A 16,165-nucleotide genomic window follows, 5' to 3' on the forward strand; every position below is an offset into this window, starting at 1 on the left:
TTGTTGAATAGTTGTTATTATTTAACAATTAAATGCTTAGCTGCTATTAATTAATGTACGTAATTACTTTACTTAAACAATATACTATATATAACGATTTGTAATAAAAGCCGAAAGCAAACAGACAAAAAAAAAAAATACAAAACCTTTTTGATAAGCTGTGAAAATATTTAGCTGCTTGCGTCAGCTCTTCAAATTGTTATTAGACAAGCCCAAAAGGCAAAAGATTGTCATATGCCTTTTTTTAGCTGAGCTGATTTTGTTTTGGTTTTTATCTATTCGATTGGGCACTTCAATTAATTGCGCGAGCGCAGACAATGGCAATTCCGATGGGCGCAGACGATTTGAATTTGGCGCCAACAGTGAAGGAGAAAAGCATTGCATACTTTTAGGCGGCCGTTGAAATTGCATTTAACAGTGCTGTAAAATACTACAAAAAATACTAAGATAACAGACTGCTGTTGTTCGCTCTCGTGCATAGTCGTGCGCGCATGCGAACGTGACGTCACACCAACATGGGCATGCGCCAGCTGAAGGAGCTCGATTAACATTAACTATAATTGCAATCATAATAAAAATATTAATATATTTATGTTTTACATACTTGACATACTTGCATTTGATATGTATATATATATATATATAAATGTACATGTGTGACGTCACGATCTGAACGCACGTCGCGTGCTATCGCTTGCAAAGCTGTGCCAAAAGTAACGGTACCTGTTCAAAACGAATTTCAAATTCTGTTGAGAACAGCTAACAGTGAGTGTGACAGAGACAACCATACTTACTGTCTGCCTGTCACTTTAGGAATTTGCTCGACTTTGCAGTTATTTTCTCAACGCTCGGAAGAAATTTTTTTTTTTTTAATTCGAATCCTAGTCCTAACGCAGTTGGCCACGATTCTAACTTTAATTATTTTCATTGTTCGCAAATTAAGGCAACTGAAACAGACGTCGAGTTTTCGCGAAAACGAAAAAAATTTATTTAGCAGCAGAAAGTGTGTTATGAACATTTTTAGCAATATGTCTGATGTGCCATCGCGTGATGAAGTGCAAAATCTAAGCCTGGGTGAGCTTGCTAGTGTCACATATTTCCACATATTCCGGTCACTAATATTTATGTTTTTCTTGTGTTTATAGATGAGTACTTTAATTTGTATGTGCAAAATAAGCCGGTCTTAAGGAAGCGGGGTACGTACCCGGGCTCGTATTCGGGCCGGTATCCGAATCAGGCCCAACAGCGCCGTCGCTACGATCGCTCGCACTACTTTGCGCCGTCATATCAGCGCTCGCAGCAGGAGCAGCAGCGAAGAGAGCCAAGGCAGCAGAGAAATCCTCGGCAGCAGCAGCAGCAGCAACACCAGCGGCAGCAGCATCAACAGGATGGCCAGCACAAGAAGCCGCTGGAGAGGACGTTTATCGACGAGGACATCCTCGACAATCTGCGCGAGGAGATGATCCGACTGCGGAGGCAATGCATCATCGAGTATCGTCAGCTGGAGCACCGTTTGAGCGTGCAGCGCGCGGAAGGTGTCCAGGAGATGCGGCTGCTCCTGGACCGCCATCGTTTTGCTCGCCATTCGCTGCAGCGGCGCATCCACGACGCGGAGCGCATTTGTGAAGAGCGCCAGGAGAGGCAGATGCAGCAGAACGAAAGGGGCGAGCAGTTCTCGCGCAAGCGTAAGACTGTGCCTGCTGACAAGAGCTTGGAAGTCATCGATAGCCATGTGGCCGCAGCTCCGGATTATGGATGGCTGCCGTCCGAGCTGCCGCCCGACCTGCCGCATTGGTATGTGCCGCTCACTGAGGACAAGGATGGCCCGGACGGAGGTGGGGATGGCAAATTCAACCTCGACGATGTTGATTTTGGCGGCACTGGCATCTCCACCCAGGAGGTCATCGCCGAGATCCAGCAGATTGAGGAGGAGCTCAAAATGGATGAAGACATCAACAGCGATATGCTCTTTATACCCAACAATTCGTCACTGCACGAATCAAAACCAAACACCAAAGAAAAACAAAAGTCAAATCACAAAAATAATTTGAAAAAAAAAAACATAAATATATAACTACTGAGCCTCTTACACTCAATATAAATGCTTAAAGACTGAAGGAATATACAAATATTCCTAAATATAATACCAAAATTGTAATATTTAAAGGCAAAGCATGAGTAAATATTGAAGAGCGCATACAAAAATTTGTACACACAATACATAAATAAAAAATGAACAAAAAAAAAAAAAAAAAAAAATAGAGCACAGAAGAGAACACAATATACAAATAAAAAATGAAAAAAAAAAAAAAAAAAAATAGAACAATGATAATAATGACATAATACACTCATGTAAAACAGAATTTTGACATATACGAATAATTATATCACCCGGTAATATAAACAAAACCTGAAATCAATAAAACAAATATAACAAACGAATAATTCAATAAAAATTTCATAATAACAATATCAATAATGCCAGAAAATGGATCTAATAAATTCAATAAAATGATATACAAATTTAATATACTCTTTGAATATATGTATGTATGTAGGTGTATGGAAACACCATCTGTATAAGGAAAACAAGCAGCAGTTGCATATTTATTGGACGGATTCATTAATGGCGAATGACTTGCGCAGCAACCACTTGATCCAGCGTCCGTTTTAGTCGCGCTGCTTGCAACATGTTGCATAACAGCAACGGGCCAGACGACAGCCACAAAAACAACAACAACAACTTAACGATGGGGCAAGCCTTGTTCAAACAAGCGCAACGGACGGAACGAAGCCAGAAGGGAGGAGGAGTACGAGGACGAGGACGAGGACGAGGACGAGCGACGAGGACAGGACGAGGACGGAGGGAGGAGGAGGAGGACGAGGACGAGGACGAGGACGAGGACGAGGACGAGGACGAGGACGAGGACGAGGGACGAGGACGAGGACGAGGACGCGGATCGAGACGAGGACGATGACGAGGACGAGACGGGACAGGAGAGACGAGACGAGGACGAGGACGAGGACGAGGACGAGGACGTAGGACGAGGACGAGACCGCGGACGAGGACGAGGACGAGGACGAGGACGATTACGAGGACGAGGACGAGGACGAGGACGAGGACGAGGACGAGGACGAGGACGAGGACGAGGACGACGAGGACGAGGACGAGGACGAGGACGAGGACGAGGACGAGGACGACGAGGACGAGGACGAGGACGAGGACGAGGACGAGGACGAGGACGAGGACGAGGACGAGGACGAGGACGAGGACGAGGACGAGGACGAGGACGAGGACGAGGACGAGGACGAGGACTGAGACGAGGACGACGAGGACGAGGACGAGGACGAGGACTACGAGGACGAGGACGAGGACGAGGACGAGGACGAGGACGTACGAGGACTAGGACGAGGACGAGGACGAGACGATTACGAGGACTATGAGACGATTACGATACTATTACTATTACTATTACTATTACTATTACTATTACTATTACTATTACTATTACTATTACTATTACTATTACTATTACTATTACTATTACTATTACTATTACTATTACTATTACTATTACTATTACTATTACTATTACTATTACTATTACTATTACTATTACTATTACTATTACTATTACTATTACTATTACTATTACTATTACTATTACTATTACTATTACTATTACTATTACTATTACTATTACTATTACTATTACTATCGCTAATACTTATGCACTTTCTGTCTCTGTTTTGTTTATTGTCTTAACTAAATTTCAGTCTCTGTTTATTTCCGCTGTTTAATTAAACTCTCTGTCCGTCCGTCCGTTCATCCGTCCGTCCGTTTTATGATATTTTTTTTTGGCTTTAATGAGGTGTCACCTTTTCCCTTTGGAGTGCAGATGACCGCTAGCCAAGCAGTTGTCGCAACGAGCGAACTGCACGTCTGCCAGCCAAATACACGTATGTATGTGAGTATATAAATCCATAAACATACAGATAGACGTACATATATGTAGCATCGAGTGGAGCAGCGCCAAGTGTGTGTGTTTGCCAATGTCCGAGCGTTCAGGCTAAAGCGAATCATGCAATGAAGAGAAACATATATACAATGCAAAGCAAAAGAAAAAGAAATCAAATCGTTGCGCAGACGCTTCAAGTCAGTTGATAGTTGGAGCTGGTCACGCTCGGACCGTACGCAAAAGCAGCTCTGCCCACTCTGCCCAGTCTGCCTACTCTGCTTACACTGCCAACTCCGCCTACTGCGCCCACTTCGCCGTGGCCCGCGATTCCGGATTTTATTTTCGCGCTTTTACTTTCATTTCGTCATCTCGCTGCGTTTCATAATCTCTCACGCAATGCTCAAGATATCGCTGATGTTGCTGCTGGCCGTGCAGCTGGCGCTGGGCCTGCCCCTGGCGCCTGCCACCCCGGACGGTGCCACGCCCATCGATGCACAAGTCTCGGCCGCCGAATTCGGTGCACTCGATGCGTTTGCAGAAGACGCGGCCGACAGCTCAGAGAGCTCGGCCGCCAGCGAGGCGGGCTTCAAGGTGCGTATAGCCAAAGTATTCTGTACAGTGAACACACGCCAAGCGAACTCACGCACAACAATCAACAAATCAACAGATCTCGCTGCTGCCCGAGCCAGCCAAGACAGCCGAGTCGGTGAATCTGGAGCGCGAGGCTCTGCCCTCCAAGGTGCTCAGCGCCTACGACAACACACAGCAGAAGCTGACTGATCTCACGCACGTAAGTGACTTATCACCGATTACTGATCACTGACTGCGAATCACTGCTGATCACTGTTGCTACTGCTGGTCACTGCGGCCAGTGACTGGTGATCACTGCTGATCACTGCTGATCACTGCTGATCACTGCTGATCACTGCTGATCACTGCTGATCACTGATTACTGATCACTGATCACTGCACACTGCTGATAACTTTTGATCACTGCTTATCAATGATCGCTGCTAATCACTGACCAGTGAGGATCACTTATGATCACTGATTACTGATCACTGCTAATCACATATCCCTGGTCACTACTGATAACTGCTGATCACATATCCTTGACCATAGCTGATCACTTTTGATCACTTCTCTGACCACTGCTTATCACTGCTTATTACTAATCACTGAAAATCACTTGTGATCTGATTACTGATTACTGATCACATATCCCTGATCACTGCTGATCACTGATTACTGATCACTGGTGATCACATATCCCTGATCACTGCTGAATATAGCTACTAATGTCTGGTGATCACTGCTTATCACATATGCCTGATCACTGCTGATCACTAATTACTGATCACTGTTTATCATATATCCCTGACCAATGCTGATCACTTTTGATCACTTCTGATTATAGTAGCTAATGTCTGGTGATCACTGCTGATCACACATGCCTGGCAACTGCTGATCATATATCCCTGATCACTGGTGATCACATATGGTTGACCACTGCTGATCACTTTTAATTATGATTATGGCTGCTAATGTCTGGTGATCACTGCTTATCATTGACTACTGATCACTGTTGATCACAAACCCCTGATCAATGCTGATCACTTTTGATCACTGCTGACCACGTCTAATCATTGCTTATCACTGATCACTGAGGATCACTTGTGATCATTGATTACTGATCACATATCCTTGACCACTGCCAATCACTGCTAATCACTGCTGATTACTTTTGATCACTTATCGCTGTTCATTTCTGTTCACTGATCACTTTTGTTAATTGCAGCCTGTGCCCATTTTGGACAGCATCAGCGAGCATGAGAAATATGGCAACAATGGTGACAAGTTCGACAACATATCGCGCTCAATTGTCAATGGTTATGAGGCCTTCTCCAATCTTCTCAACAGTTTCATACAGGTAAGTTGGCCTCCCTCCCCTCTCTCTCTCTCTCTCACTCTCTGTATCTGTATCTCTTTTCGTGTGTAAATTGTCTGCGCTTGCGTTACTTGATTCACACGTTGCATTGCACAAGAGCTGCCTCGCCCCAGGCCCCGGCCGTCTCTCTGTCTTGCCTTTCCCGCTTCTGGTTTTGCTTAAGGTTCCGTCCGAAGGCCGAACCTAAACAAATAGTCGTAGCCATAACTTATTTAATAGCTCTATGAAATAGCTCAACATATTTATGGCTCATGATATGATCAATCGTATATGCAAATATTTTTCTCTATGTTTTGTATAAGATTTCGGTTCCCTAAATGGAAAAGCTTCAACATTGACCTTACGTAGAACTTGCTCTGCTCTAAAGATGAACAGGAATACGTCTAGCTTATATTGCTTATATATGCTGCTATACCTTCCTACCGTATTTCCCAATCAGTCTTGCCTTTTCCTCCACGGCTTTTTTTGCCTTTGCTCTTCGCAATTTCTTGACGAATTTTTTAATCTATGTAGGCCTTTGCACCACGTGTACGAAAACGTAACTGTTTTCCACAGAGTTTTTCAATCAATGTAGGCCTTTGTTCCACTACCTCCTTCACACAATTTTCACAATCAACGTAGGCCTTGACTCTACCGACTGGATTTGGTCGCTGACATCACAGTTCCGTCCGCATTCATAAGTTATTTCTACAGCTGAACACATTATTTGAAAACAGAAAAAAAAATATATTTAAATTTATTTTCCGAAAGCAATAAGTAGTTGAAATTATATAATCGATAATGTACTCTGGAAAAAAGAAACGTTATGCAAAAGGCGAGGCAGAAAATTCGCCTTTTACCGTCAATACTCCACATTCAAAATGGAATCGTAATGTGCTCAAGCAAGTGCACCTTGATGACAGCGACTACGAATTCGATATGGACGACTATCAGGCCCTGGGCACCGCTAGGCACTATAAGGTTTTGGATATATTGAACAAGACAAATCGTTTGGGTTATATGGCCGAGGATGGCAATGGTGATGTTAGCGATTCTGAAGTAAGCGATTAGACATATATGTATATCCATTGGTTCAGTCCGTTCACAAGCTGAGAAAGAAGAACTTGTTAGCTCTCCGTCCCAGCCAGCACTGTCTGTCCGTCCAAGATGCTTTGTATAGATGTCTATGAATACGTTAATATATGAGTCCGTGGGATCCATTGATCCATTGGCCTATAGACTTATTCATCAATGGGTCGTTGCTTGATCCTTTGATCCATTCATTTATTGAATAGAATGTTGAATAATGGATCAATTATTCCATTAGAGCTGATACCTTGATAATATCATTAATTTATCAGTGGTCCGTATATCCATTGATCCGTAAAGCCATTCATCTATTAAAATCTAGATCTTTCTCTGCCAACGAATCAGCAAGATACGCTTAAAAGCATACTGGAAATCCTCTTAGCTCTGTAAAACTCTTTTATTTATGAACTGTGAATGTGCATTGCATAGTCGGTTACACCCGACTCTCTTTGAGAACGCAACTAACTCCTCGACTTGTGCAGTTCGTGGAAAAGATCAATCCTCCGTTGAGAGTGATGCCGCGGATTCGTATGCACAGTCAAAGGGAAAGTCATCGTAATAGGCCTAGTGGCACTCGCCAGATCGCCCGAAAGATGGTGGAATTCATGGTCGAATATCCTCCAATAAGGCCCAAGGCCAAGGTATTGCGCCGCGTGCCACTCAAATGTGAGAAACACTTTAAGAAATTGAGCAAGCTCATTGCTCGTGGACGTAAATCACCCAAGGTGCTACCGGAACCTCTACCGGCTTTGACTTATATAAACGACCATGTCGTCGAGCTGTTTGGCATGCTTTCTTTACTATTTATAACAGCATTATTGTTCCTGAGCTATATGTACTGCAAGCCTCGCAAGCTCTCATTTTTTCATCGTCTGTTGCGTTTGATAATTTATTATATTTATGATAATTCTTGTTATGATCGTAGCTACTTTTAGGCCTATCTGTAAAATTTTGATGGTCTAAATAAATGCATGCAAAATTATCGATTATGCGTAGTCGATAAAAAAAAAATCTCTTGTTTTTTCTTGGAATATATGCATACTTTTGACAATCGATGGTATCTCATGCTGCCTCTACTACGTGCCCTTGCTCTATCTATCTATCTCAGAGTTTCTTTACTTTCCCAAATCTCATCTAATCTAATTTCTATGTTCTTAAGTGCAAATACTCCGACTATGAGCCTAGTCTTACGCCTCTACCTCGGCAACTTTCCCTTGCTGTCGCCTCCTTTAGTCCCAGTAGGGACTGGAACAGGGTCTTCAGATTTTTTCAGCGCTTCCTTGAATTCCTCCCCAAGGTAGAGCTCGCCTAGCAGCCCCCTGACTCTGAAGATTTCAATATGAGACCTATCTACCTACAATCCACTTCAGCAAATATCAATATCAATATTACGGAACGATTCATGTGAATATATTGATAGATATATTGCATAATATGCACAATAGATTATTTTCTTACTTTTCATCTTTTGCATTACAGAAACCCAAGGAACTGGCGCGCACCGTTTCGAAGGGAATTACCGCTCAACTGGATATTATCGGAGGCAAGCTAGTGGGTCTCTAAGGAAGGAGTATTGAGAGTTGGAGCCACAAAAATAAAAATATCTTTATATTTGATATATTTCTTTAAATTTATTATTAATTTTTTTTTTTTATAAACTTTATTTAAATAAATAGTTTAATTTATTTTATAGCTTAAATAGAACTTTTGTTATTGATTTTGTTTAGGAATGTGCTTGATATATACGCATACGATAATATATATATTTATATATATTTATCGATATATATCTGTATATTGTATCTATATGCCATATATAAACCTTCGGGCAGTTGTCGTTCCAATAGATCTATATATATGGGGAGAGCTATCTAAACTAGATGAGCACATCACAATATGGATATACCAGAAAGCTAGTTGGATAAAGTGAATTGAGCTGAGGCACGCACCGTCGCTTACAGTGAATACTGAATAAGAGGGAAATACTAATTAGACGAACGAACGGCGAGCTCAGCTGGGATTTTGGATGATGCATCACTAATAATTATTATAATAAGGCGTACGGAAACTAATGTTTAAATTAATTTTTGGCACATTTCGCAAAAGAACTTGAACAAGTCGTAGAAGAAGAAGAAGAAGAAGTAGTAGCTGATATCTATATGCATCTATATAGAAGTAAACATTATGCAATATATAGCCTTGATCGAGGCGTCGCTTTAGAAATTCTCGCCGCTAGCTACAATCGAGTTCAATCCTCCCAGCTGCTGGTGCGCGTCTGCGGATCTATGGATGGGGAGTACGACTTGTAGGTGTCCGATGCCCGCTTGTGCTTCACGGTGCAGAACAACAGCATCGAGGTGATCAGCCCGAACAGCTGCACGAACGCGATGCCCAGCCCGATGGCGCCCACCACGTTCAGCTGGCCGTTGAACCAGTTCTGCAGCGAGTGGGCGCAGCCCTTGTCCCACCACAGCGACGGATTCTCCGATCGTCCGCAGTCCACACGCATCGCGCCCAGCCCGTCGCCGGAGCCCTCCGTCAGCAGTTGGCGCTGATCGTACAGTTGACGGCAGCAGGAGTCGGGCACCCAGCGCTTGCCGCTCCATGACTGAATGTCGTACCAATCCTCAAATGACGAGACGCCGCAGCACTCAAACTGTAAGAGAAAGTGAAAGGGAGCGAGAGAGGGAGTGAGAGAGTGAGAGCGTGAGCGTGAGAGAGTTATGTGAAGAAAGAGAGAGAGAGAAACAAGACAGTTAACTCTTATCTACATACTCTATTCACAGATGTGGTGGCTTCCTTGCAAGAGAGTCAACTCTTCGTGACTCCAAAACTGTATAGCCTAGTGGCTCTACAACTGTAATAGCTATAGACTGCTAGTTGAGCACTGGTTAGCTTTGTAGATCCATTAGCAACATCTACAAAGCTCTCGTTCCTTAATGACTTTTAACCCATATACTACTTTACTCCAAATATTTTTCATGCCAAAGTTTTTAACAGAATTTTCCAAACAACGTAGGCCTTTGATCCACTTATTACCATAGAGAACTTTGCAATCAATCTAGGCTTTTGCTCCACTACCTTTTTTACACAATTTGCCCAATCAAAGTGTGCCTTGAACTTTGGTAAAATCAAAGTGTTTGGAAATTAATTTCTATTCGCTTAATTAACTGCGGCCTTAGCCTTAGTTTTTCTCCACACACTCTAAGATAATGGTACTATCGCCAAAGCTGTCGTCTGGGGTCCTTTCGTATCAGCCAGAGCTAAGCAACCTACAATTTGTTGATAAAGTTTGATGGTCTTCAAGCTCTACAATTCGGGTCTTAAATCTAGTTGAACTCTTTGTGTTTTTTTTCTTTTTTTTTCCATTGTGACTTGAATCTATCCTTAACATATTCATATATGTACCTTCTTTGGCTTTGTGATTCTTAAACTGTAGACTCTACATGGTAGCTTCAAGACGGTGCTGTGAACTACTATTGGTGATTAGCTTAAGCCAACTTTGCACTTACTATGACATCCATACTATCGAAGTATTGCTACTTGGTCGAATGCTTGCCGCAGTGGCTCTAAAACTGTGCGGCTATTGTAACTCTGAACTCTGAAACTCTGTTCAAGTCTTGCGCCCAGCTACTGGTTCAATGAGCGAAGGAGAGAGAGACAAAGAGTGATAGAAGGCCAGAGAGAGAGACAGAGAAGGAAAAAGAGAGATAGAGAGACAGAAAGAAAAATAAAGATAGATAGAGACAGAGAGAGAGAGAAATAGGAATATAGCTGAAGTAAGGCCTGTTAATTCATTGGCTCCCTGTGGCTCTCAAGCTGTAGTATTCAGGATGCCTTTAAAACGGTGATCACAATCAATAATTGCTATTAGCTAATCCTGATGCTATTGTAGACTCCCTTCTCATATAGTAGGTAAACGAATAGAGTATATAACTATATGCTAAGAGAGATAGATAGAGGGAAAGAGATAACTCACCGACTGCTGAACGCTGTCCCAAATGGCGGCCACAGACGGTGCCACCAGGGAGCCCCGATCGCTGGCATTATAGTGACGCTCGATGCCGAAGCGCAGCTCGTTGGCCAGGGTGCGTCCGAGGCCGCCGCGGAAGAGGAACGCAATGGAGCCGACAAGGAACTCGCTCATGAACAGCATCACAATCAGCATGAAGTACTGCAGTGGACAGCCGATTAGTTTAGACAGTGGTCCCTCGATAGGGCTGTCGCCCCCTTGCACTTACCAGCACGAGCAGGCAGCGCGACTGCACCCAGGCCCCGCAGCAGCCGAAGAAGCTGACCACAAAGCCGATGCCACCGATGCACATGAAGATCGTGTCCGCACTGAGGCCCGCATGCTGCGGCAGCAGCGTTGCGTAGCCCTCGTAGCTGAGGCGCAGCCAGAGTCCAGCGCCGAGAAAGGCGCAACTGCAAAGCTGCAAGCAAATTAAGATGAAACTTATCGATAATTATCGATCGGATGTGATGGATGTAAAGCATAGAAGAGAAAATGAGAGATGGGAGGCAGAGATATGATCGATTGACGATGACAAAAGATATCAACAATCGATACAATTTATCGATAATTATCGATTTAAAGTGAGGAATACGGGAGATGAAAATGAGAAATGTTGAATGGTGGTATGGATGCTAAGATGGGCAATTGGTAAACGATTGCGTAAGATGGCAACAATTTATCGATAATAATCGATAGCAAAAGAGGGATGAAAGAGATGAAAATGAGAGATGATGATTGAAGGGGTGGAGAGGCAGGCAGACAGGGGTTTTAGATTGCTATTGGTAAACGAATACGAGCAATAGCAACAAGGTGTATATTGTATCGATAATAATCGATAGCTATGGCTAGGGATGTAATGCACCAAAGAGAGGAGGATGGGAAGATGAGTGATGGGAATGCGATTGCGAGCGAGCTATAGGCATAAAATACCAACAGACAACATTTATCGATAATAATCGATAGCTAGTAAAGTTTAAATAGCATTAAACAGAAGAGAATGAGATATGATGAGAGATGGGTGGGGGGCAGATAAGCCTATTATCGATGGATCGTTCGATAGCAACGGCTGCTGCAACAGCCTAACAAAAGAGTGGATGGGAGAGAGGATGGCGGTGAGACAGAGATAGCGCTAGAGAGTTTGTGAGACAATGGAGCAACTTTGACGTTTCCGCTGCAGACGAGGCTGAGAACTTTTAGCCGGCGTCGCATCGATTTGATGTGTTGTTGTCCATTGTTGTTGTAGATGTTGTTGTTGCTGCAACAACAGCATATCCGGCCCTGGCCGCGTTGTCAGCTGGTTATACAAAAAAAAAGAGAATAGAAGAAAAGCTAAAATAAAACTCACCCACAAAATGATGTTGAGCCAGCAAAAGGTGCGACGGATGCATGTGTAGCCGGCGTTGCCCATCTTCCAGCGAGCAGCTAAAGAGTGTGAGCGAGAAAGAGAAAGAAAGAGAGAGAGGGTGAAAAAGAGAGTGCAAAAGGGAGACAGACAGAGAGAGAGGGAGAGGGAGAGAGAGGTAGAGTATGCATAAATCAGGCGCAAAGACTTGAACGCGCGTTGCGCTGCATTCATTAGATACATTTGTATCTATTAAAGGCGCGCTTTTTTTTCGGATACCACAGGGAGCAAATGTGTGTGAGTGTGTGTGTGTGAGAGAGTGTGTGTGTGCTGTATAAATAAATTCTAATTCATAAATTTCAACAAATTATTTTTGTTTGTCTCATTTTTCCATTGTATTTCCTTTGCAGCGATGTAACTGGATAAATGCCAGCGGGAGCTATATGAATATATATTATATTATATTATATACAACCACATATATATGCATGTATGTATGTATGCATATAAAAAACTATATATATATGCATGTCTGTATATATATTAAGCAATTGGCTAGCCGCAAAAATTGCAGCTGTTGCATATAGATACACTCACACTCACACACACACACACACATACATATGTCAAGCTTAATAAATTGACGACCTACAACAACAACAACAACAACTGCGATTATTATGAAATTCTACAGCTCAAATTACAGAAAAACAACAGCAGCTACGGGGGGCATTACTTGGATCAGAGGGAATACAAAATAAACCCATTTGCTTACTCGTTTTCTCCAGCTGTGTCTAGTTTTAGTTTTTCTCTCTTATTTGCCTTAGATAGTAAGCGTAGGTCAGTCGAATCACAGTTGACCCCAAATTCCAATTGAATTGTTTAGCTTGCATTAGATAGGGACAGAGAGCGAGAGAGAGAGAGAGAGAGAGAGAAGGGGGAAGATAGAGAGAGACCTACTCTGACCTAAGCTTGACTAGAAACATAAAACTAATTATAGCTAAACAAATGAATTGCTTGGGACTAGGCACCGCCTAGTTAAACAGACGAAAGTCTGGAGCTAAGATGAGATAGACTTAATAGAGGCCGGGCTGAAAGATTCCTCGGAAAATGGGGAAATTTTGTGGGCCTTAATGCAAAAGTGATGAAAGTATAGAAAGAGTTGAGAATACAGACAGATAAAGGCAGATATAGAAACCCTATGGGGGTATATGTAGAAATGAACAGATATAGATACGAAGAAGTCGAAGCCGGAGATATAAGAGGGACATAGAAGATATATATAGGTATATCTTCTATATATATATATATATAAACATTTAAATATGTAAATAGAAATTTGTGGAACAGCTTAGGTAGTTTTACTTAATCTAATCATTTAAAGGCATTTCAATGAAAGTTTTTGCTATACGAGCTAGAAGTATGGAGTCAAGGATTGATTAGAAATATATTTATAAAGCTATATAGAGTTAAATAAATATCTATATATTTATAAATCAAAAAAGCTAGGTATATCTTATACATAGATATAGATAGATCAACAGATAGCAAGACAACTCTGGGTACAGTAAGTGTACATCAGATATAAAGGTATCAAATTAGTTAAGCTTTCAGGTATTTAACTAGAAGAGTAAAGCACATAAAAGTCAGGATAGACAGTATGAAAAGTTACTCAAGTTGAGAATTCTCTCTCTCGATTCCAGCTCGACATGATTCCTCGAGATCTCATTTCGGCACGAAAGTTTTGCCCTACTGCTAATTGAGTTAGTGACAGAGACAGAGGTAGAGGCAGAGACAAGCAGAGGTAGAAGTAGAGATCGATGCAGAAGTTGGGGTAGAGGCAACGGCAGAGACAGAAGCAAAAGCAGAAGCAGAGGTAGAGGCAGAGATAAATGTAGAGACAGAGACAGAAGCAAAGGTAGAAGCAGAGATAGAGGCAGAGAAAGAGATAGAGATAGAGGTAGAGACCGAGATAGAAGCAGATTTAGAGGTAGAGGTAGTGGTCGACAGTAGCAGAAGCAGAGGTAGAGGCAGATGTAGAGACAGAAGCAGAACCAGAGGTAAAGGCAGAGGCAAGAGCAGTGGTAGAGGCAGGAGTAGAGGCAAGAGTAAAGGCAGTAATAGAGATTGAGACAATTGCAGAAGCCGAGGTAGAGGCAGATGCAGAGACATAAGAGAGCCAGAGGTAGAGGCAGTGATAGAGGCAACGGCAGAGGTAGAGGCAGAGGTAGAGGCAGAGGTAGAGGCAGAGGTAGAGGCAGAGGTAGAGGCAGAGATAGAGCAGAGGTAGAGTGGTAGAGGCAGAGGCAAAGGCAGAGGTAGAGGCAGAGGTAGAGGCAGAGGTAGAATATATCATGGAAGTGGACAGGCAAGGGCACAGCTGCAATCAGTTTTCATTAAAGCAAACACAAGTGGACCATTTCGTGGCAAAGGGGTGGTCGCCTGGAGTAGGCGTGGCGGCAGCGAGGGCGAGGGCGGGGGCGTGGGCTAGGCAAACGAAAATCGCGAGCACGCGCCAAGGAAGCGGCAACAAGTGTCAAGCAAACGTGTTGCATGCAACTAGAGCAACAGCAGCAACCGTCCAACTGCTCATAATCATAATGATGACAATAATAATGATGATGATGATGATGATGATGACGACGCTGATGATGTTGATGTTGCCTCAATGAAATAGTTGCAAATAATGCGCAACATGGGCTTGGGGGCCACAGTTGAGCTCTGCGACAAGTGCGAACAATTGCTGTGCGCAACAACAACAGCAACAACAACAGTAACAACATCAACAGCAGCAACAACAACAGCAACAACAACTGTAACTGTCGCTCGCTTATTTTTCAATTTAACTCAATAACGCGACGGACTTAATGCCATTTGGCGCTGGAAATTTGCGATTTACTTATGCCCACTGCCACGCCCACAGTCACAACACAGCCCACTTCAACTAGCAACTATCTAGCTACGTGTGTGTGTGTGTGTGTGCGGATGTGCGAGAGTGATTTATGTGCACACATCAAAAATTGCCCAGTTGCCCAAATGCCGTTGCCATAGTTCAGAGGTCTCAAAGTTGCCAAAGCTGTCAAAGGTTTAGGCCAGCGAGGGGTGCGGGCACGAGTGCTGGACGAGTCAAGGGGACAGAGTGTGGAGGCAGCGAAAGCGCAGAAATGAGAAGGGGAAGCTGTATGCAAAAGTAGCTGTTGCTGTTGTTGCTGTTGCTGCTGCTGCTGCTGTTGTTGCTGCTGCTGTTGCTGTTGTTGTTGCTGACATGTCCTGTGTTGCTATGTGGAAAGAGATGCTATATAAAGGAGAGTATATGTTGTTGCTGTGTGCTATATTGCTGTAGTGCAAGAGAGTTGCTGCTGTTGCTGTTGCTGCTTTTAAGCATAATTGTGGGAGAGTGAGAAAGAGTGAGAGATAGTGAGAGAGAGAGTGAGACATAGGCCAAGAAGTTTGAGTAGAATGACAATTGACAATGTAAAGCAACTAATGTTGCTGTTGCTGTTGCTGCTGTTATAGGTGTTGTTGCTGTTGCTGCTACTTCTCTACCCTGTGTAAAGAGAGACACTAAAATGAGCTGTTGCTGTTGTTGCTATTGTTGCTGTTGCTATTGCTATTGCTATTACTACTGCTGCTGCTGCTGTTGCTGTTGCTGTTGCTGTCGCTGCTGCTACTCTACTCTGTTTAAACAGAGACACTAATATGAGCTGTTGCTGTTGTTACTGCTATTGCTATTAACACTGCTGCTGTTGCTGTTGTTGCTATTGTTGTTGCTGCTGTTGCTGTTGCTGCTGTTGCTGCTGCTGCTTCTGCTGCTGCTGCTGCTTCTGCTGCTG

At 43.1% G+C, this 16,165-nt stretch overlaps 5 protein-coding genes across 5 annotated transcripts in view; 4 read left to right on the forward strand and 1 right to left on the reverse strand.

The window, feature by feature from the left end:
* LOC108656283 (immediate early response 3-interacting protein 1) overlaps positions 1 to 16,165 on the forward strand; it is a 98,214-nt gene that overhangs the window by 48,772 nt on the left and 33,277 nt on the right. The gene's annotated exons all lie outside the window — the stretch shown is intronic.
* LOC149090522 (uncharacterized) lies at positions 877 to 2,259 on the forward strand. The gene is made up of 2 exons (XM_089264498.1): positions 877 to 1,074; positions 1,146 to 2,259. The coding sequence occupies exons 1-2, from the start codon at positions 1,011 to 1,013 to the stop codon at positions 2,072 to 2,074; spliced, it is 993 nt and encodes a 330-aa protein (XP_089120624.1). The 5' UTR covers positions 877 to 1,010; the 3' UTR covers positions 2,075 to 2,259.
* Positions 4,186 to 8,606, forward strand: LOC108657765 (uncharacterized). Its single transcript, XM_018110417.3, has 4 exons — positions 4,186 to 4,550; positions 4,627 to 4,749; positions 5,758 to 5,889; positions 8,455 to 8,606. Exons 1-4 carry the CDS (start codon positions 4,356 to 4,358, stop codon positions 8,536 to 8,538), a joined length of 534 nt encoding a protein of 177 aa, XP_017965906.1. The 5' UTR covers positions 4,186 to 4,355; the 3' UTR covers positions 8,539 to 8,606.
* Positions 6,628 to 7,957, forward strand: LOC108657764 (uncharacterized). The gene is made up of 2 exons (XM_018110416.3): positions 6,628 to 6,945; positions 7,458 to 7,957. The coding sequence occupies exons 1-2, from the start codon at positions 6,688 to 6,690 to the stop codon at positions 7,908 to 7,910; spliced, it is 711 nt and encodes a 236-aa protein (XP_017965905.1). The 5' UTR covers positions 6,628 to 6,687; the 3' UTR covers positions 7,911 to 7,957.
* Positions 9,170 to 16,165, reverse strand: part of Tsp5D (Tetraspanin 5D) — a 10,030-nt gene continuing 3,034 nt past the window's right edge. Inside the window, exons 2-5 of the mRNA XM_030389537.2 lie at positions 12,336 to 12,412; positions 11,217 to 11,408; positions 10,955 to 11,149; positions 9,170 to 9,631 (exon numbers count right to left, since the gene is read on the reverse strand). Coding sequence (XP_030245397.1) covers positions 9,224 to 9,631; positions 10,955 to 11,149; positions 11,217 to 11,408; positions 12,336 to 12,398 — 858 coding nt within the window. The 5' untranslated portion in view covers positions 12,399 to 12,412 and the 3' untranslated portion in view covers positions 9,170 to 9,223. The remainder of the gene's footprint in view (positions 9,632 to 10,954; positions 11,150 to 11,216; positions 11,409 to 12,335; positions 12,413 to 16,165) is intronic.

Source organism: Drosophila navojoa, chromosome X (genome assembly GCF_054131105.1).
Source record: "Drosophila navojoa isolate 15081-1374.11 chromosome X, UAZ_NAV_1.0, whole genome shotgun sequence".
Taxonomy (NCBI): Eukaryota; Metazoa; Arthropoda; class Insecta; order Diptera; family Drosophilidae; genus Drosophila; species Drosophila navojoa.

Coding starts and splice junctions, on each gene's coding strand:
- LOC108657764 (XM_018110416.3), top strand. CDS start 6,688: ATGTACTCTGGAAAAAAGAAACGTTATGCAAAAGGCGAGGCAGAAAAT. Junction 6,946..7,457: donor GTGATGTTAGCGATTCTGAA/GTAAGCGATTAG, acceptor CGACTTGTGCAG/TTCGTGGAAAAGATCAATCC.
- LOC108657765 (XM_018110417.3), top strand. CDS start 4,356: ATGCTCAAGATATCGCTGATGTTGCTGCTGGCCGTGCAGCTGGCGCTG. Junction 4,551..4,626: donor CCAGCGAGGCGGGCTTCAAG/GTGCGTATAGCC, acceptor ACAAATCAACAG/ATCTCGCTGCTGCCCGAGCC. Junction 5,890..8,454: donor TTCTCAACAGTTTCATACAG/GTAAGTTGGCCT, acceptor TTTGCATTACAG/AAACCCAAGGAACTGGCGCG.
- LOC149090522 (XM_089264498.1), top strand. CDS start 1,011: ATGAACATTTTTAGCAATATGTCTGATGTGCCATCGCGTGATGAAGTG. Junction 1,075..1,145: donor AGTGCAAAATCTAAGCCTGG/GTGAGCTTGCTA, acceptor TTGTGTTTATAG/ATGAGTACTTTAATTTGTAT.